General features: G+C 31.9%; 5 protein-coding genes across 10 annotated transcripts in view; 2 read left to right on the top strand and 3 right to left on the bottom strand.

Moving 5' to 3' along the window:
- Position 1: 1 nt before the first annotated feature.
- LOC145744682 (eukaryotic translation initiation factor 3 subunit K-like) lies at positions 2-1,086 on the bottom strand. The gene has a single exon (XM_082562595.1). The coding sequence runs from the start codon at positions 985-987 to the stop codon at positions 340-342; it is 648 nt and encodes a 215-aa protein (XP_082418721.1). The 5' UTR covers positions 988-1,086; the 3' UTR covers positions 2-339.
- Positions 1,087-1,411: 325 nt separating this feature from the next.
- On the top strand, positions 1,412-3,578 carry LOC145745279 (CCR4-NOT transcription complex subunit 2-like). Its single transcript, XM_082563307.1, has one exon. The coding sequence runs from the start codon at positions 1,685-1,687 to the stop codon at positions 3,302-3,304; it is 1,620 nt and encodes a 539-aa protein (XP_082419433.1). The 5' UTR covers positions 1,412-1,684; the 3' UTR covers positions 3,305-3,578.
- Positions 3,579-4,846: 1,268 nt separating this feature from the next.
- On the bottom strand, positions 4,847-14,724 carry LOC145746002 (contactin-4-like). Its single transcript, XM_082564180.1, has 22 exons — positions 14,670-14,724; positions 13,716-13,874; positions 13,365-13,505; positions 13,176-13,274; positions 12,858-13,088; positions 12,543-12,639; positions 12,245-12,420; positions 11,619-11,770; positions 11,280-11,406; positions 10,768-10,915; positions 10,055-10,188; positions 9,374-9,552; positions 9,169-9,265; positions 8,419-8,724; positions 8,224-8,294; positions 7,597-7,752; positions 7,258-7,366; positions 6,664-6,773; positions 6,445-6,589; positions 6,109-6,269; positions 5,436-5,610; positions 4,847-4,953 (listed from the first exon to the last, which is right to left on the bottom strand). The coding sequence occupies exons 1-22, from the start codon at positions 14,722-14,724 to the stop codon at positions 4,847-4,849; spliced, it is 3,135 nt and encodes a 1,044-aa protein (XP_082420306.1).
- A 1,246-nt stretch (positions 14,725-15,970) lies between these two features.
- LOC145746245 (GATOR1 complex protein NPRL2-like) lies at positions 15,971-19,835 on the bottom strand. The gene is made up of 8 exons (XM_082564483.1): positions 19,689-19,835; positions 19,301-19,398; positions 18,851-19,068; positions 18,302-18,498; positions 17,830-18,002; positions 17,404-17,577; positions 16,852-16,936; positions 15,971-16,745 (listed from the first exon to the last, which is right to left on the bottom strand). The coding sequence occupies exons 1-8, from the start codon at positions 19,794-19,796 to the stop codon at positions 16,614-16,616; spliced, it is 1,185 nt and encodes a 394-aa protein (XP_082420609.1). The 5' UTR covers positions 19,797-19,835; the 3' UTR covers positions 15,971-16,613.
- Positions 19,836-20,301: 466 nt separating this feature from the next.
- LOC145746244 (intermembrane lipid transfer protein VPS13A-like) overlaps positions 20,302-22,040 on the top strand; it is a 42,597-nt gene continuing 40,858 nt past the window's right edge. For all 6 annotated transcript variants that reach the window (XR_014281299.1, XR_014281298.1, XM_082564479.1 and 3 more), the window contains exons 1-5: positions 20,302-20,359; positions 20,570-20,737; positions 20,944-20,987; positions 21,516-21,558; positions 21,800-21,895. Coding sequence is in view for 4 of the 6 variants with exons in the window: in XM_082564479.1 (XP_082420605.1) it covers positions 20,638-20,737; positions 20,944-20,987; positions 21,516-21,558; positions 21,800-21,895 (283 nt within the window). In the remaining 2 variants the exon portion in view is untranslated. The remainder of the gene's footprint in view (positions 20,360-20,569; positions 20,738-20,943; positions 20,988-21,515; positions 21,559-21,799; positions 21,896-22,040) is intronic.

Raw genomic sequence — 22,040 nt, 5'->3', positions numbered from 1 at the left:
TTTGTTGTTTATTTTTGTTTTGCAGCTTTATTTATAGTAAAACAGTTTTATTATCAGTATACAATCAACCATTTTAAGTAAATCGAGGGGAAGATTACAAATAATTCAAAAAAACATACCACAATTTAATAATGAAGTTATAAAAATTGTTAACAAAAAATATATATCAGTTTATTTTTTATACATATATTAAAATGTTTATTTGTAAAAAATGGAAACAAATTGGTATGCTTTTCAAATACTTTATTTAATTAACTGTATATCACATTTAAAAATGTTTGCCAGCGCTTTACAATCTTTGTATATTAGAAAAAGTTTTAAAACCCAACACCTAAACATTTAGGCAACTATGCCTGAAGCCATTACACTTTGCACTTTATCAAAGTTAACTTTATCGACAATATTTCTGGTTTTTACACTCTCCTCTTGGTTGGCAACAAAAACTAAATCATTCTCCTTTTTAACCCAACCATTTTCAGTTATCCATTTATCTAAATCTGAATCAATTAGATCTCCTAGAAGCGAGGACAATTCAGATAAATGAATATTCTGGTAAGAAACTGCGATCGTTTTACAAATAAATTTTCTTATAGCATCCTCAAAGCCTTTGAAACCATCAATCAATTCTGGAGTAGCATCCAGCTCCCTCCAGAAGAGACGGTAGTCGCTTGTTTCCAATAAGTGATGAAGAAAAATAAGTCTTCCGATCTGTGGGTCTTCATGATGATTTTGGTCAATCAAACATTCACACAATGAGAAATCAGCACTTGGTAAATTGGTTAGTGCTTTTAATAGGATATTACACACAATATCGACTTGGAAATAGGATGGATTGAATTGGTATAATTTAAGAACTGCAAGGTTCGCTGACTCGTCACAAAAATTCTCCTCGACTTGTTTGTTTATGTAAGGTTCTAGAACAGTTAAATTCTCAGGGTTGTATCTGTCTATGCCTTTAAGCATTGAAGCAATATTACTAGCATCCATTCTTGTCTATTTATTTCTGTACGTTATAAACAAATGTAAGTAATACAAATTTGTTCTAAGCCAGTATGCGCACGTTTTAATAAACCAGCTGTTTAAGTCAGTTGTCCACTAGTGGTGTTTTGTATTCAACCCCTTTCTCTTTATATTTAAATACATACAATACACATTAAATTTATTTAAAAAAATTCCAATTTTTTAAATAAAAACATAGGTTAATATATTTCAAGTAAAATTTAGGTACGGGCTTAGCGATTGTTTACCCATTTAGAAATAGAAATCTGCCACTAGTAGGTTGACAAAAAAGATAATAGTTTGCTTTGTTTTTCGTTTCTGGTTTTTGAAGATTTTTTTTATAAATTTGTATGTTCCGCTTAAACAAATGTCAACTACAGTATATAACTTATGTTGTTACAAGATGTAAGCATGCTTTTTGCTTGAATAAGTTAAATTTTACTGCTTTAAAATGTCTGTCTGACTACTTAATTTATACTATCTTAGTTTTTTTTCACCCCAACGCTTTTACAGTTTTCTCATTTTTTTACTATGTTTTTAAATTAAACCATGCTTATTAAAAATTCTAGTGTAATTTTCTTCTTGTCACAGGAAATTAGTTGACTTGTATGTAAATTTGTGTCGAAAATAAGGTTTGCTGTTGAGTGTTAAACGGAATTCGACAATCAGTAAATAAACTGCATTAATGGTTAATGAAAGAACACAAAAGTCTGAAAAGGCAGCTAACATAATGTTTAGCTCAAACATGGGAACGCCAAAGAAAAATAAAATGCCAGAGGAAAGCGAATTCGATATGTCTTCCTATCTGGGAAATTCCACAAATGTGACAGATCTTTTTGGTCAATCATCGTCCCTCTCTTCTGCTTTTTACGGGCAGCATAATTCTGGAGTGTTGGGTAACCGAAGTGGTGTCGGTTCCCAACCTGGTTTTCCAAGAAACCTTTTAGGCACCGGGAACCATCTTCCAACCAATAACTCAGATCATAACATGCCTCTGAATCAAAACCGAGGAATGTTGCCAATCAATCGAAACAACATGAGTGTAAGCCAACAAAATCCCGGCCAAATTGGAAGCAATGTAATAAATCGCCCAGGCATGCCCAGTCCAACACAAGTCAGTGATAGACTTGACATGTCTCCAATTGATTTGTTCAATAACATGAAGCAACCAGGGAATCGTTTACTCAATTCCACAATAAGTAGAAACCATTCATCTTTTTCTACACAATCACCCATGCCCATGAGTGCAATCGGCAGTGAAAGTTTATCTCAAATGAGACAACAACAACCCATTCAAAACTCGTCACCCGTAAACCACATCGGAGGTCCTGGTTTAAACCCTTTCAATTTGGAGCAATCTGATTTTCCAGCCCTTGCTCAGCAAAGAACAAGACCGATTGGTTCTCAGCCAAATTCAAGTTCAGGCAATTCGAAAGCTCCTTACGTTGGCCTATTAAGCAAGCCCAACGAAAATACTGAATTTCAAATTCACAAAGAAGATTTTCCAGCGCTGCCAGGTGCGGCTGCTATGAATGTTATGAAAGCTGTTTTCCCGGAACAAGATGGAAGAGGGGACGAGTCGAGCAGCAAGTTTAATCCTCTCGGAAGTTTGCAGATCGGCGGCCAAGTAATGCTGGACAGATCAAACCAAAAACCTACACTGCCCAACCACCAGAAAGGAATTCAAGTGTCTTCTGATAACTCGATTAAACACATACCCAACTCCATGCTAACAGATCAATACGGAATAGTCGGTTTGTTTGCTTTTATTAAAGCAGCGGAAACGGATCCAACTCTAGTTCATCTTGCTCTTGGAAGTGACCTAACCACTTTGGGTCTTAACCTTAATTCTCCTGATAATCTCTATCATAAGTTCCAATCCCCGTTTTCTAGGCAACCCTGCCGACTTCAAGACATCGATTTCTTTGTACCAAGCGAGTATCTTACCAACGCTCATATAAGAGATAAGCTTGCCCCTATTAAGCTTAACCGATACGGAGAAGATCTTTTGTTTTATGTTTACTACTCCAACCCAGGGGATGTTCTACAACTTGCTGCTGCTGCTGAGCTTTATAATCGGGATTGGAGGTACCACAAAGAGGAAAGGATCTGGATCACAAGAGCACCCGGAATTGAGCCACGAATGAAAACAAGCTCATATGAACAGGGAACTTACTACTATTTTGACTGCCAGAATTGGAGGAAAGTTGCGAAAGAGTTCTACTTGGAGTACAGCAAGCTTGAGGATAGACCACATCTTCCAAACCTCATTTCATTACACTTTAACCCAGCGCAACATGGTTAACTTTTCTTAATAAATTTCAGTTGCAATGGAATGTGTTATTTTTATGGATTTCCGTGATTTTAGAATTTAAAAAAAATTATGTAAAGATCCGATTAATTAAATTAATCATATTGCCAAAACCGAAATCTAAATTATTATTTCAAAGCTTCTTGGTCTTTTTATAAGGTTTTACAAAATTAGAAATTTAAGTTTATATTTTCATTTCCTTGTTTTTTCCCTTTTTCTTAAAGCTAATAATAAAGAAACGACAACTCTTCAAAATTTTAAAACACATTAAAAATATGCTAACACCTTTAAAGAAACTGAATTTAAAATCTAATTAAAGAAAATAGAATTTTAGTTATTTTAATATTAAAATATTCTTATTTTAATTTTTACAACTTACGTTTTATGGTTAAAATCCCTAGCAAAAACTTAAGATAAAATCGTAGGTTTTTAAACTTATAAACACAACGTTTTAAGTCGTATTCTATTTAATAAACCCCACTTCATTCTATTAAGAATATTTCATTTAATAAACAAGTAAAGATTTTAAAATTCTAAGGGCAAATAACAAATATTACGTCAAAAAAATTGGCAACTCTGAGATATGTACGCCATGTGCTATTGTGTTTTAAAATTGTATTCCGAGGCCGCGTTATATGAATTTGTTATTAACATACTTCGTTGAATGGAAACTCTCTTCTATTATAAAGTTTAAAAACTGCTAGTATCGACTCAACATTTAAAAGTAAGCAAATTTTTATTATTGTGTAATCTTTTAGATAAAGTTGTTTTACTAAAGAGGGTGGAGACCCCGTTTTAGATTTTTTTTTTGTATATATCTTTATCCTCAATGTGGGAAAGTCGAATGCGCAACTTAAACATAGAGTAACATTAGTTACTCCGACCCAGTCTCGAGTTGCCTGTGGCAGTTTGGGATAATATGGATTATAATTGCCTGATAATTATACTGCTGATTAAGTGCTTGCTCAGCAGGAATTCATACCGTTTATAGTGCCTTATTCAAGAGCGCTACAGCATGAGATCAGTGGGAATTAAACCCATGACCTTATGGGTGGTGTAGCAAGAGTTCTTACCACTTCACCACGCTGCCAGTCATTATGTATATTTAAATGTCTGTGTTTTAAACATGGATGCCTTTTTATTTATCCCAAAAACATTTCTATCTAAATTAGGTAGATTTAAATAGTACCCAATTGTTTTTTTGCAGAAGTTTTTTTATTAACTTTATCCCTAACAAAATCAAATAAGGAAGTTAATAATTTAACTGTGCAAAAATAAACAAATATTTAAGACAAAATTGCATAATATTACAAAATTAAATTAATTAAATAAATCAGATTGTAATTTCATTGCAACAAAAATTATTAGAAACACAACTTAAAAAGGTTCATTCAATCGTGTCAACGTTATCAAATTCAACAAAAATTATAGCCTAGCAACAACTGTATAAAAACAATTTATTTTTCTTCATTAATTTCCATCTTAAAGAGGGGTATCGAATACTTTTAGCTGAGTTTTTTAATTTTATTAATATGATTAATGCAGTGAGTACAAAACACCTAACAGGAGAGATATCGAGACGAAAATGGTTTTTCCTTGATGCAAAGTGTTAGCTTTTCCACCGTAATATTTCAAAGTTGTCCCTGAAAAAGCAAAAATTTAGTAAGGGTTGATAACTAATATTATCAAAACCCAAAGTATGTTTTGCTATTTAGATTAGCTTATGAAAACTTATTAAACTTCCCTACGGCTATAATTTATTCAATTTGTCCAGATACCATCAAATCATTTAACATAATGTGGCAGCGTGGTGTAGTGGTAAGAACACTTGCTACACCACACATAAGGCTGTGGGTTTAATCCCTACTGATCTCATGCTGTAGCGCCCTTGAGTAAGGCCCTATAAACGGTATGAACTCCTGCTGAGCCAGCACTTAATCAGCAGTATAATTATCGGCAACTATAATCTATAATATCCCAAACTGCCACTGGCAACTCGAGACTGGGTCGGAGTAACTGATGTTACTCTATGTTAAAGTCGTGTATTCGACTTTCCCACATCGAGGATAAAGATATATACATAAAAAAAAAACTAGCTCAGTTCAAAATTAAATTTTTATAATACCTGGGTCCCCTGATATTGAGATTGTAGCGGATGGGGTTCCGAACCCCCCATCGCTGTAACTTCTCACCCATAAATCATAGTCTGCCTGGTTGGGTAATTCAAAATCAAAACTTGTATCCTGGGTGTAGACCTCTTTTGCATTTTCACTGGTTTCGTTTATATACCAATATTGAATCTAGAAATATATTATCAACAAGTTTTTAAATACAGTAATTATTTCAATTTTTAAGCGCTTAAAATTATTCAAAGTTTTTTTTTTGTTGTATATATATCTTTATCCTCGATGTGGGACAGTCAAATGCGCGACCTAAACATAGAGTAACATAAGTTACTCCGACCCAGTCTCGAGTTGCCTGTGGCAATTTGGGATATTATAGATTATAGTTGCCGATAATTATACTGCTGATCAAGTGCTGGCTCAGCAGGAGTTCATACCGTTTATCGCGCCTTACTCAAGGGCACTACAGCATGAGATCAGTGGGGATTGAATCCACGACCTCATGTGTGGTGTAGCAAGTGTTCTTACCACTACACCACGCTGCTAGGTTATGTTAATAAGTGGCCCAAATTTAAATTTTATATTTTAATGCACTGTTAAGCTGTTGGTTTTTATGGTAATATATATTAGTAAGTACGAGTGTGGTTAGAAAGTATAAATGCAAATAATATTTACCACATATCCTTTAATTTTGGCCTCAAAGGGTTCCACTTGTATTGGGTCCCATTGAGCATGCACCTTTTGCTTATGAAATGTAATTTTAAAGTTTTGCGGGGGATTTTTTGGGGGTGGTTGATTAGTTGTAAACTCCCACCAAGTGCTGTAAGGTCCAATACCTGAATTTGTACATTGTAAAAATATTTTAACTTGATATTAGCAATCTTTAGTTAGTAATGTGCAATTTTATTAGCGTTGGTGTTATTTACAATATTTTTTGTTTATGTATAAGTTAAGTATGGTAAAACTTGTTTATGTATAAGTTAAGTATGGTATCTTTTATTATAATGATACCTGCAGAATTAGCTGCAGCAACTGAAATGCTGTACACATTGTTCGCTTTTAAATCAATCAAATGAATTTTTGGTTTCTCATCCTTAGTTTCCCACTGCTGCTGATTTTCGCAGATTTCATCCGCCATTACATCACAAATGCGCACCTATGGGTATTAACATATTTTTATAGTTAATGGGTTTTTAAATAAGAATAAAAAATAAACAGGGTGATAGTTACGTAATATAGTCTTGTGTATCCAGTGCTATGGGCTACTGGTTCCCATGCAACGTCTGCCCAATATGCTTCCTTTTGAGTTACTTTAAAGTCTTTTGGTGCTTCATTTGGAGCTGTGTTTGTTAAGGAAAAAATAATGTCAAATTTTTTCGGATATAATAATTATATTGTAATATTCTTATTATATAGAGGTAAATTTAATGTCATAAATTTGAAAATAAACTGTGATAGTTAGTTAGAATACGTAAACATATTTACTGACAGCGTGGTGTAGTGGTCAGAACACTTTTTATTCTACATGAGGTCCTGGGTTCGATCACCATAAACAAACTCCTGCTGAGTAAACTCGAAAATAGGTTGGGGTAACTGATGTTTTTTTTATGTTTAGGTCGCGCATTTGACCTTCCCACATCGAAGATAAAAATATATACAAAAAAAACAACTGCCTGTAGTCTTGATTGTTATAATTTTGGTTTACTAATTGCACAAAAATAGTAACAAATATAAAACTAAGGTGGTGCATGAGAAGAAAGGTGTTTCTCATTTGGTTTTAAACACAAGGGCAATATAAAAATTTTAAAGATTTTGAAATTGCACCTATTTCTGCTGTATAAACTGAAACAGTTTCACTGTATGGCCCTTCTCCTAAGTCGTTGACGGCTCTTACTTTGGCTTCATACCTCTCATAAATTTCATCCACACTTACCTAAAAAAAAATTAAAATAACATTTTAAATACAGCCACAAAGTCTTGGGTCTTGTATATTAATGACTAATATTGTTAGTGGTCCTTTTTGTGTCTATAAACTTTTTTTTTACTTAATTAATATATTTTTTTAAATGTTTAAATTATGATTGGCACCATCATTTTGGTAAATGAAAGGCCTTTAGTTACTTAGCTAATTTTATTGTCAGTTATTTTTAATATTTAAAGTACTGTGATTGTTATTTCTGATGATTGGTATCCCCTTTTTATATCTGTAATCCATTGAACTTCTCCCAATAGTCCTGTGGATGTATCTACATATTTTTGATAAGCAATCTCGTATAAAACACCTTCCCTATCCGATCCGTAATACTCCGGTTGTAATGGCTACAAACAAATCAGAAAGCTTAATGTTTATCCTAGGATAATAAACCTTAGTGTTATATTATAAAACTGGCAGCGTGGTGTAGTGGTAAGAACATTTGCTACACCACACATGAGGTCGTGGGTTCAATCCCCACTGATTTCATGCTGTAGCGCCCTTGAGTTAGGCGCTATAAACGGTACAAACTCCTGCTGAGCCAGCACTTAATCAGCAGCATAATTATCGGGCAATAATAATCTATAATATCCCAAACTGCCACAGGCAACTCGAGACTAGGTCGGAGTAACTGATGTTACTCTATGTTTATTTGTCGCTCATTCGACTTTCCCACATCGAGGATAAAGATATATACAAAAAAAAATAATAATTATGGACAAAACAAGTAGTAATAGTTTCAAATCTTTAAAAAAAATTACAAGGCAATTATTTAAAATAAATAAAAATGTGAAAAGTAGTTGGACAGAAAGTCTAACCTCCCATGTTATAACGAGTTCTCCAAGTTTTCCCTCTCCATTTCCAACATTAGATGGAGCTACTACAGGTGCTAAAAATAAAAAAAAATTTGTTTTAAATTTGTACATTTATGCACCATAACATGTTTCAAAACTATACAATAAAGCACACAAATTAAAATAACTTAAAGATCGAAAAATGTTTGAAAAGCAAACCTGCTGGTGTTGTATAACGTCCCAACTCACTCATCTCACTGAAAGAACTCATTCCATTCATGTTAATGGCTACAACTGAAAATTGATATTGGTTATAGGGAAGCAAGTTAAGAGCGTCACAATATGTTTGATTAAGATAATTGGGCGACGTCGACAGCAGTTTAAGTTCACTTTCAAATTCGTTTTTGCCATATACAAGATAGTTTGTAATTGGTGCACCATTGTCTTCAGGGATTGACCATGTAATATGAGCTGTGACTGAGGATTCGGTGGTTTGGATAACATCAGTTGGTGGCTCAGGTGGGCCTACAATAATAGTTTTAGAATAATATACTCGTTTAACCTTAGTATGAGAAGGCTGACTAGAGCTTAAACATAGAGGTAACATTTGCTTCCCTGGTCTTAAATTGTTTGGAATATTTTTTTTTCGAATGCGCGACTTAAACATAGAGTAACATTAGTTACTCCAACCCAGTCTCGAGTTGCCTGTGGCAGTTTGGGATATTATAGATTATAATTGCCCGGTAATTATGCTGCAGATTAAGTGCTGGCTCAGCAGGAATTTATACCGTTTATAGCACCTTACTCAAGCGCGCTACAGCATGAGATCAGTGGGGATTAAACCCAAGACCTCATTAGTGGTGTAGCAAGTGTTTTTACCACTACACCCTGCTGCCGGTCAACTATTATTGTAATGTAACTAGGATTTTTTGTATGGTGCGCAATATTTTTAAAAATGTTTTAACTTGCCTATAACCATGACAATTGAACTTGCACAAGCTGTTGATACCTTAGTATTGGCACAACATTCATATGTTCCACTTTGAGCACTGGTGACTGACTTTAACTAATAATAATTTAAGTTTAGTTTAATGTATATAGATGTTGTTTTTTTTGTTAACATTTCTTAAAATAGATATCACTTAAACTTTTTCTTTTTTTACATAGTATTCACCATTAATGTATCTCCATTAGTCACATAATGAGTACCATATTCTGCAACCACATCACCATTTTGTCTCCAAACCCAATTAAGTTCAAGATTTGGATCAGATGTTGCCCCACAGTTTAATTCTGTGTTCCCCCCAGCGTGTACAGTTAAGTTTTTTGGCGGTTGTGTTATCACGTTTGGTTCTGTATTAAAGTTGGTTAAATGATTAAAATAAATTAATATTTAAATAAAAAATATGCCTTCAAAGTTTAAAAAACAATTTTAAATATTGTCGGACGCATGACATTGTCTGTTAAACAACTTGTATACCTATATCTTTATTTTCGAAATGGTAAAGTCGAATGCGCGACTTAAACATAGAGTAACATCAGTTACTCCAACCCAGTCTCAAGTTGCCTGTGGCAGTTTGGGATATTACAGATTATAATTGCCCGATAATTATACTGCTGATTAAGTGCTGGCTCAGCAGGAGTTTATACCGTTTATAGCGCCTTACTCAAGGGCCCTACAGCATGAGCTCAGTGGGGATTGAACCCACGACCTCACTTAAAATTGTGGTCTTGACATGGGTAATAATGTTAACACTTATCTATAAATAATTGTATGGTGACATTAAGGATATTAAATAGAATAAGTCTTTAGATATGCTATCTTGTTTTTTTAGGAAAAATTGTGCAAAATTACCGAAAACTTTGAGTAAAATATCCCTTGTCACTCCAACAGGATTTAGTACATTTGTCGCATTGCAAGTATACTCCCCCTCATCACCTAGTGTTACATCTTTGATCAACAAATGTTTGCCATCATCCAGCATGTAACTATGACAACAAAATTATTTATACAGCTTTTAGTGTAGTAATATTTTTACCAAATTCTCTTGTGTACTGGCATAAAATTTAAAGCATTATAAAAGCAGAGAAAACATAAGTATTTAATTCAAAAATGCAAGATATATTCCACTAAACAAGTCATAGCAACTTAAAGATAAGAATGGGAAAATAAAAACTTTATATATTTTATTATATTTATTATAAGTTTTTAAATAACCGGCAGCGTGGTGTAGTGGTAAGAACACTTGCTACACCACACATAAGGTCGTGGGTTCAATCCCCACTGATCTCATGCTGTAGCGCCCTTGAGTAAGGCGCTATAAACGGTATGAACTCCTGCTGAGCTAGCACTTAATCAGCAGCGTAATTATCGGGCAATTATAATCTATAGTATCCCAAACTGCCACAGGCAACTCGAGACTGGGTCGGAGTCACTAATGTTACTCTATGTTTAAGTCGCGCATTCGACTTTCCCACATCGAGGATAAAGATATACACAAAAAAATTAACATTTTAGCTCTCATAAAAATCTAAAATTATAAATAGCAAGCTTAGTTTAGAACCTACTTGTCCACAAATTGTATTTCGTATTCCCCATCATACCAAGTTACATTGGGTGGTGGTGCAGCACTTACATCACAAGTTAGGTTTGCTGTACTTCCTATTTTTACTTCAATTATGTCCGGGCTTCCAGGGTTAAATTGTGGGGGATAGGCTATGAAATATTGCATTTAAAACAGTGATGATTTTTATATATCTTTATCCTCGATGTGGGAAAGTCAAATGCGCGACTTAAACATAGAGTAACATCAGTTACTCCGACCCAGTCTCGAGTTGCCTGTGGCAGTTTGGGATATTATTAATGGGGATTAAACCCATGACCTCATGTGTGGTGTAGCAAGTGTTCTTACCACTACACCATGTTGCCGATTTAAAACATAATTAATGAAATCTAATGTTAAAATAACACATAAATTTATTTGTTTTCACATTATAGTTATAAGGTATGGGCATGGACAGTTTAAATTTTAAAAAATGGTTTTGCTTTTTTATGGTTTACAAAAAAGTATTTTACTTACAGTTTACAGTCAACTTTGCACTTGAGAATATACTTCCAAGTTCGTTAGTTGCAATGCATTGATATATTGCCTGATCTGACATATTTGCTTCCATTATTTGCAGGAAACTTCCCTCCTTATCACTTACCTATCAACAAAGCATTATTATACAAAAACTAAAATCACAGAAAAGATCTCAAAAAGTTTGTTTTTAAAAAACTCTTTAAAGTTATAGCCCAGCTGCAAAGACACTAACTATTAAACAAATGTTGCTCTATGTTAATGTTTAAAATCAGCCTTTCCACAATAAGAAAAGTTCTTTATAAAAAAATAAGATTTTAATGAAGAAAATATGCTTACAATACGTATACGGTGTCCTTCCTGAACTGGTGCTCCATCTTTTAACCATTTATATTGAGCATAGGGTTCTGCAGAAGCTGAACAGTGAATATTGGTATCCAAGGTTTCATCCACACTAAGCGATACTATTTCATCCGTCCATTGAGGTTTATCTATTAACATCACAAAAAAGAGTTAATTCGTAAAAAAGGTCTGTTTTTAAGGAATACAGTCCTGGGATAGGTTGATGACATGACCTTAAGCTGTGAAAATCTATTTTTTATGGGTCAAATTTCATATTGAATTTTTTAACTTTTTTTTTTGTATATATCTTTATCCTCGATGTGGGAAAGTCAAATGCGCGACTTAAACATAGAGTAACATCAGTTACTCCGACCCAGTCTCGAGTTGCCTGTGGCAGTTTGGGATATTATAGGTTATAATTGCCCGATAATTACACTGCTGATTAAGTGCTGGCTCAGCAGGAGTTCATACAGTTTATAGCGCCTTACTCAAGGGCGCTACAGCATGAGATCAGTGGGGATTGAACCCACGACCTCATGTGTGGTGTAGCAAGTGTTCTTACCACTACACCACGCTGCCGGTTTGCTGACCCTATATAATGCACATAAGATTATGTTACCCACATTGCATATGTAGTTGTCCAGACGCCTGGACAGTTCCTTCAGAGTTTGTAGCAGTACAAGTATAAGTGCCAGTCATATCACTTGTGATGTTTTGCAAAAGAAGTTGTTGGGATGGGGTGATAGTGTGGCCTATCGGTAATCCCTCCAACCTACTCCATGTTATTTCTGGTGTTGGGCTGTTAAAAAAGCCACATTTTATGTAAAAATGAATTTACAAAATTTAGATAAAAAATTAAATATTATTGATTTGAGAAATTTATTATATTTGATAAAATCGACAAAAAAGTTTTTGTTTTACTTTCCACCAGCAAAGCATTCCAGCAATTTTATTCCACCCAAAACACCATAAGTTACTCCATATGGTTTCAACAAAAATTCTGGTGCCAAGTTGGCAGCTGCAACAAAACCAAAAAGTGTAAATATTTAGCAGCATTTCAAAATAAGTCTTAATTTAAAATATACTTTAAACAATTAATTTATAATTTTTTATGGGTAAGACTACATTTGCAGGGCCAACTAATAAATAATGGCATTTTTGAAAACGTTTTATGATTGTTGTGAAATTCTAACGATCTTATTTTGAAACTAATTTGGGTTCTAATTTTTTTCTTACTAGATCTTTCAACGATCACTATGTTATTTGTGCTTGACTTCACCGTCTTATGTTCATCGTTTACTGACCACGCAGATCTTATTCGACACGAATACTTATCACTATCTTCCAATTGAGGGTTAGAGAAATAAAGTGAACCAGTTTTTTGCGAGACGTATAACTCCGTGTTACCAGGAGGTTTTATAATATCAAAGTCGTCTTTTCGCTCCCAATAAAAGGCAACAGAGTTTTCTAAATAAAGGTTTTAATTTAATGGAGCTTATACAAAAAGGTCCTTGGCTATATTATTAAAAAATTACTCTAAAAAAATCTATATACTTGGATAGTAGTCAGCGTTTTCGCATGGTATTGCAAATCCATGTCCTTGAGTTTTCTTAATCGTTTCACTCGCTACAACATCCACAAATTGGCTTATATCTAAAAATATAAAGATCCATTTTAATACTTAATAACTGCCTTTTAATTGTAACAAAATTTGTGTACAAAAAATTTGACCAAAAATCTCACATGCGAATTTAAGTACGCCGTAGTTGCTAACAATACGGTCGCCATTTGCAGATAGTACCAAACATTGATAGCTCCCTGCATCCTCTTTTTGTGGGGTTTTAATGGACAACGACCCTTTAAATATCTCGTACCTTTTGTTTGCTAAAAAGTTTAAAAAATATCAACATTAATCTATATATATTAAACGCCCTTACTTTTTTTCTAGATAGTGTTTGTGTTTTAAAGTGTGCCCATAATTTAAGGACGCGCTTAGTACCTTTAAATTCGGGCCTAGGTATAAAAATATTATTCTGAAAAGCACTTTTTGTTATAAAACTTTTTTAATAAACCCATTTGTTACAACAATCGTACCGCTGTCTACGTCAACGCCATCTTTAACCCATTCGTAAATTGGGTTTTCTACTTGGGCCTCGCATTGAAAAGAAACCGTCGCTGTTGATTCGAGTGGAACTAGTTGGTCTTGTGGTTCAGTTAAAAATATTCCTTTTCCAGTGGAAATAGAGTCATCACCTACAATTTAAAATAACTTTAAATAATTCAGCAAACGGCCTGTAGCAGCGTAACAGGCTTTTAAGTGTAAAAGTTTAATAATTATTGTTTTATAAAGTCATTTTTTAAATTATTATTTTAACTTATTTTGGAATGTTGTAATTGGTAAAACCTTACTGCTTTAAGTTAAAAAATTTACCGTTTTGTTAGGGATATAATTATTTATTTGCGTAAATGTAAATTACAATAAACAGTGGTCGTTTAAAACTTCGTTAGTTTTTTATATACACCCGCAAAATACACCTTTTTATTGTTTTTAAGATATTTTATTTAAAGTAACAATAACACAATTGAATTGCTTATTCGTATTTTAAATTTTTGTTTAGGCGGGAAAAATAAATGGCGTCAAATTTAATAGACATCATAAAATTTCAATTTAATAAACGTAATATAATAAAGATCGTCAAAGTCACTTAAAAACCCAAGGCACTAAAAGCATGTTTTGGTAAAATTTTATTGTAAATCGATATTAATAAAGACACCATCTTTATTATTAAAAACCAAATTACTAGAGAATTCGACTAATTATATTACATGTGTTAAATTCCCTGATTATTTAAAACTAATCGCTTACAGATTAATAAATAATTAAATACACAATTAACGTGTTTGTTAACGTTATATTTAAAAATTTTGGAGCAATCGTTTTTTCTTACGTAAAAATAATAAAATTATTTTAAAATTTGGGGGCATATTTACTGCCTAATCATAATTAAACATTGTCAAAAGTTCGGTAAAAAAGGCGCCAAAATTTACCTGTTGCGTAAGTTGTAACACATAAAACCACGATGCAGAAAAATGGCAGCCTCATCACTGTTTTTAAATTAAAAAAAAACTACAACGAATAATTATTAAACCAATCCTAATTCTTCAATTTTAAATACCAATATCTATTCTAAAATAAAATATATTTACATAAACAGCTTAACTGTTTTTTGCTTGTCACTCTTTATAGACGACGTTTTACGAGCGACCACGTTTAAACCACGTGATCTAATCCCGCCTCAAGACCTTATTTATCTAAACTATAAGATCTTTGAAAATGTTTACTGAGCTATTATTCAATACAACTGTCTTGTGTTCATTTGAACTGCTTGCAACATCACTAATAGATATAAAAATTAATTGGCGCAAAATACGGGCGCGCTTATCTGTAAAAATCTATAAAAGTAATTAGGTTTCGAAATTTAAAATTTAAAAAATAATACTAAACCGTCCGGCGCTATTATAACGTGCAAAGGCCGATATAATTGTTCTTTGGGTAAGCACACCATAATGTTAATATTCAACACTATACAAATATTTAAGGACGTATTGAGGTAAAGCGTGTTTACTTTTATTGTTTTAAAGAAACAAAATTTTATCGACTGAAAGGTTGTAGCGAAAATGAGTTGATATAACGAAAAAAACATTTGCGCAGCATCGAAAAATTAAAATTACTTCTGCTTAAATGTGGAAGTTAATAAACTGTAAATATTTGAAATCAAGTCCGATTTTAAACTTTCGAAATTTGCTGATTCTTTTTACGGTTCTTTAAAATATATACTTTTACCCAAAATACATATATATTCTTACTCGGTAATTACTCTATCTAATGATATATAACTATTTTTTTTTATTTTTTAATATTTAAAAATGCATTGTTTTTGTGACTTTGGTGGTTTATGTCGAATTGGTTTTAAAATTTGTTAGAGAACCATATTAAGTACCTATTAAATATGGTTACACCTTTAATTTGTTAATGGGCGTCTTCTATTTTAACTTTACCTCATCACAACTTAAGTTTTAAAACGAGAACGCTGTTTATGTGTTTGTTTAGGCTAATAAAACTTTTCTTTTTATGGACCTAGTGGATTAATGTTTCTATCCTACGCCTTTAATCATTAAACGACCATTAAATAAATATTAAGGCCATTACTTCACTATATTTTAAACAATATTTCTTACAGTAAATCTTGAAAGTTTTATATTCTCTTTCATAATTCTGTTATTTTTAACATTTTTAAAACCGAAACTCTAAAAATCAATAAATGTTACAATTGATTTATTAGCTTTGCGTTGGAAAATATTTGTTTAAATGTTCAAGTACAGTGGATAATATAACATTTGGCTTAGTGCAAATACAACATTACGTAATGTTATTTCTTAAGGTTGTTAAAATAAGCAACATCATGATAATGTTATACTTAATAGAAAGCGACTATTGTTTACATATTTAATTGAAAAAATAAACTAAACAGGCACTTACAAACCGGCAGCGTGGTGTAGTGGTAAGAACGCTTGCTACACCACACATGGGGTCGTGGGTTCAATCCCCACTGACCTTATGCTGTAGCGCTCTTGAGTAAGGCGCAATAAACGGTATGAACTCCTGCTGAGCCAGCACTTAATCAGCAGCATAATTACCCGGCAATTATAATCTATAATATCCAAACTGCCACAGGCAACTCGAGACTGGGTCGGAGTAACTGATGTTACTCTATGTTTAAGTCACGCATTCGACTTTCCCACATCGAGGATAAAGATATATACAAAAAAAAACCTACAACATTTTCCCCTTTTCTTTTTCTAGATAGGTAAAATATGATAGCAAGGGATTTGTATTTAACGCAGTCCAATGAAAACAGCTGCAAAAACCCAAAGTTTATTGGATATTATACATGTTGTCTAGCATATAATATCTACTTTTAGGAGGTGAATTTATTTCCAACATGTAACAATGTTTGCATCATTCTCCAGTCTTGTAACTAGTTCGTTTCGGCTCATTGCAAATTTGCAACAAATTTCATCGGCGCTATATTGTCCAGTAGTGTAGCGTTTGTGATTTACACTCTAAAAATATAAAAAAATTTCAAAATCTTTGTTATCTATATATTTATATACACTGTTGTTTGGTATGCTAAAAAATTAGAGGTAATAGGAATTAGAATTTTAATACTTGTTGCCATTTTGACTCTGGTCGCACTGGATACATATTTATTCTTCGAATTAACCCGTGTATTAATCCAAACTGGATCAATTTTCTAAAATAAAATTACACAAGAAATTAAAAGTTCACATAATTTGGATTTTGTAATGTATGCAAACATTAGGCTAAAAAAAACAGAACTTATAAAAAACAGAACTAATAAATCAAATAGAACTAAGATAACAGAAAAATGAGTATTTTTTAAAATTTTTTAATTATATATATCTTTATCCTCGATGTGGGAAAGTTGAATGCGCGACTTAAACATAGAGTAACATCAGTTCCTCCGACCCAGTCTCGAGTTGCCTGTGGCAGTTTGGGATATTATAAATTATAATTGCCCGATAATTATGCTGCTGATTAAGTGCTGGCTCAGCAGCAGTTCCTACCGTTTATAGCGCCTTACTCAAGGGCGCTACAGCATGAGATCAGTGGGGATTGAACCCACGACCTCATGTGTAGTGTAGTTCTTTACCAATTTGTAAGTTATAAACCTTTTTTACCATAATTTAAACCACTTACTGTTCATTTATTCTTGAGGTTTGTTCTTGATGTCTTATGCACAAATCTTTTACAGTCACTCCAGGATGTAGTCCACAATACAAGGTCATGACATCATGTATAGAAGGCAACACATTTCCTTTCTGTGCAACATATTGTAAACACTGGGCCTGCAGTTGCTGGTCTTCAACTATTCTACATTCAAAAATTTATAAAGTTTAGCTTCAGATTGTTACACAGTATTGTAAATCGCAAATAGCTAATATTGACTCTACACATTTGTTTAAGTTAAATAAAACTGCATAAAAAATCAATATTATTTTATGACAATAATCGATTTTCAAAATCAATAGCCTATCGAAAATTTAATTTTAATAAGGTACCATAACGTTTGTTGTTAAAATATAGTTTTGTTCATACAATGTTTAATTGAATAATATTTATTACCCATTTAGCTTTGATGTAGTCATATACACATTGGAGTATTGGAAGATTGATATTAAATGAACATAATTGTAAAATGCTAAGTTTTGAATACATATCCTCGTTAATTCAAGATCTACATCAGCTAACATTGCTATCTTTTGAACATGGGTAAAGCCATCGATAAAGTGTAATATCTATACAAAATAAAAGTTAATAAAATAGGTAAAAATTCACTGCATGAAGTCAAGGGTTCGATTCCCATTGCTTCTTTGTTATAGCACCGTTGATTATGGCACTTTAAATAATACAAACTCCTGCCAAGGTGAAATTAATAGGTTAATTTTTAAGACAACTTGTGTTACTCTATGTTGAGGTTGTGAAGTTAACCTTTCCATATCGAGGATAAAAAACAAAAATGGGACTAAAAATCTACAAATAAACTGCAAAACAAAACATGTCACAAAAAAATTTAAACTTGAAAAAATGTTCTAACTTGTTGTGTAGTTAGGTCTCTTTCTGCAGATTTAAATTCTTTGCGTGGAAGCAATAAGATAGGAACATCATGGTTGTTTACAACGGGAGGTTTAACACTCGGTGGGAAGAATTTAAGATAAAGTGTGGTTGATTCATTTACCGATACCATGCACTGTCCTTCTGCATTTATTTCTTCATATAAGTTTTTTAAAATAACTGAAAAAATTTAACTTTTTTTATTAAAATCACCAAAAAGTATTTTTACTACAGTTTGTTTTTTTTAATATCAACCTGAACATATAGTAACATTTGTTACCCCAAACCAGTCCCAAGCTGACTTTGGCAGTTTGGGATATTATAGATTATCATTGCAAGATAATTAGACTGCTGATTAAGTGCTGGATTATCAGAAGTTTACACCAACTACGACGTCTTACTCAAGGGCACTACAGCATAAAAGCATTGGGGACCGAACCCAGGACCTCATATGGTAAAGCCAAATGTTTTTACCAATCCACCACGTTGTCAAATATAAAACTCGAATGTATTAAAAAATAAAACAACGTACACGGTATCTGAGATCTTGTATTTTCATTCGAAACAAAATAGCTTTCTTTTTCAAGTTCTGTCATATATCTTGCCAATTTCTTTACCATAGGAATGCAGGGTGAGCTTTTATGGGTGTTGTCAATAATTAAACCAAAGTTAAAAATATATTGGTTTCGAATGTAAGTGTCGTCGTCGATACAAATTGGGCAACCAATTACTTTTTTACCAACAGCATTTCTGGGAAATAAAATTCAGTTATTAAAAAAAGAGAAAAGTTAATTATATATGCTATAAAGGCAAGGTTTTATTAGGTTTGGAATCTAAATGTGTGCTCTTAAAAGTTAACTAAAAAGGGACATAAATACAACAAATAGTGTCATCAATTTTTGGTATGGTAATGTATGGGCAAAAGGTAGTAGCATTTTTTAAATATTATGAACTAGGGTTGTTATAATTAAATTTTACAGACGTTGTAATAAGTTTTTTTTTAAGATCAGGTTTTGGAATGATGTAGTTAAGAACAGCTTCCAACAGTTCTCCATTTTTCATCAAAACACTATCTGGATACTGAATAATAAAACAATGTTAGCATTGAAAATGAATTCCATGGCATATTAATAAACCAATAACAGAAAAATTTAAGTTCAAAAAAGACAAAACAAAATAAGTGACATAAATAAGATCTAAGCCACAAAAGTTAATGAGCAGTGGGTGGTGTAGTGGCTAGAAAACTGGGTTATACTACATGAGGTCCTAGGTTCGATACCCACTGCTTACATGCAATGAAGTGCTGTAGTAAAAGAAGCAGCTAATATAAAAACCCCATGTTGTCACTTTACTTTTTTTTTAAGTCTTACTTGGTAAGTGATTCTTGGCCCCTGCTTATGATGGAATTCACTGAAAAATATACACTCAATTGGATGAGCTTTTGCGTATAGCTTTACTGGGTTCAGGTTATCAACCATTTTGCAACTGGTACAAATTTATTACGTATGGTGCCAGGATGATTGTTTACAAACAATGTAAGCAACCATGTGATGCAACGAAGCATGACATAAATGTTATAATATTTTTATGCGCTGAAAACAAACCTCGTGTAAATTACAAAAATTACTCATTTTTTTATGTTTTTTTAAAATTGTTGTTTTTTAAATAATGTTTTAAACATTAATCACGTGTACAGAAGCTCGTGACATTTTGCATTTGCGAAGGGCGTTGTTAACGACTGTTAGGTCAATATTATTCTAATAACGTACAAATTTTGAACATTGTCTATGATTAATATTTTAAAACAGTACCTAAATTGCCTTGTTTATCATTATTTAACAATTTTACATCAAGGTCATTGTGTTTTTTGAGGTTTTAATTTATTGACGGGAAAGCCCCTACGTGCAAAGTACGTCACGTGCAAGCGTCATCAGACAACCGGAATACGTCAACAAAATACGTTATGCAATGTGCACAGTGCAACCGCCATTAATAACAAACATATTGCACTAAAAAAATTATGAATACTTGTTTATTAGATGTAAGTGAATAGTTTTTGTTATAAAAACGATGTTTATTAGGTTTAGTAAGTACTGTAATGTAAGATTTAAGCTTGTAAACCATTACGGGTAAATTTTTATATGCTTTAGATTTCAAGTAATATTAACAAAATAATAAGTTTAGGGGCAATTTATTGTATAACCCACATCCTACCATTGAACTCTGTTTTAATTAATACTCATTCTGACAGGTTTATTTTTGCATACTAAAAATGTTACAAGTTTAAAAAGTTAATAAATCCAAGTTGAAAAACTCAAGATGGTTTTCGAATCACTTGTGGTTGATTTAATGAACAAATATCTGGGAGCTTATATAGAGAACTTAGATTCCTCACAACTAAAGCTTGGTATTTGGGGAGGTAAATAAGTTGCATTCTTGTAAAAAAAACAATAATAAGTATTGTCGCTACTGAATTGCAATATTATATTAAACATGTATTAATTCTTATCCTTGCATTAAAATTAAGCAAAAATAAGGAATTGTTGATTGACTAACTAATTCAATTTGGGTTAACACATAAATATATTAGATTCAGATTAAAATTATCATTAATTCATTTTGCAGGTAATGCTGTGTTAGAGAATTTACATGTTAAAGGAGACGCACTGGTAATTATTAGACTTAACTTTAATAAAAGATTTATATAGCCTATATATATATATATATATATATATATATATGTCTGTTTTTATTTAAAGTATATATATACTATTATTATTAAAAAAATCATTTTTGAATTATATTGTTCTTATTTTACCAAGAACATTTTCGGATTTCGTTTAAATACTAGATTTCGGATTAAAAATAAAAATTTCGGATTAAAAATAAAATTTCGGATTAAAAATAAAATTTCCTGTATTGCTTGGTTCTATATCAAGGACTTAGCATATGATATTTTTATACTTGCATTACATTTTATTATTAACACGCTTATGTGTATTTTAGCAATTATATATTTAAATAAAGTGAAGTAAAAAAATATCTACATACATTGACAATATATTATTTACTGATAATTTGGTAGGCCCATTGGTTTGTTATTTTATTCTTGTTTGTTGTGTGTTTATAATTTTTAAATTTTGTCAAGAACTTTTTTATGAATTGCTTTTTTATTTTGTTATAATATTATTTTACAGAAAGAGTTGAATCTTCCCGTCAAAATAAAATCTGGTTATATTGGTAAGAAAGATTTAATTTTAGTGTAAATAATTAATTAGTTTAATTAAATTTAATACAATTATAATTAAAATCTGCCCAAAAGTCTTTGTAAATATTCGTAATTGTTTATATATTTATATATTATTTATGATTTTTAATTATTTCTTGTACAGAAAAAAAAAACATTTTATCAGGAATTAATAATTAAATAATTTAATTATATTTAAAATAATTTTGTGATTTTAAATTATTTATTATGCAGGAAAATTAACGTTGAAAATTCCATGGAAAAATTTGTACAAAGAATCGGTGGAGGCAACATTAGACGGATTGTTTTTGTTGGCGGTTCCTAACAGCAGTAAACAAACCAATAATCATTAAATTTAGTTAATGTGTGATTAACCTTATTTGGCTTTTCTAAAACAACAAAAAAAAATTTGAAGTATTGCAATAAAAATATTATACTGTAGTTAAAAAAATAAACATGTTAAGATCTTTATTTT

Source organism: Corella eumyota, chromosome 3 (genome assembly GCF_963082875.1).
Source record: "Corella eumyota chromosome 3, kaCorEumy4.1, whole genome shotgun sequence".
NCBI lineage: Eukaryota > Metazoa > Chordata > Ascidiacea > Phlebobranchia > Corellidae > Corella > Corella eumyota.
The sequence above is the reverse complement of the archived record's forward strand: the minus strand, read 5'-3'. Positions and strand labels throughout refer to the sequence as shown.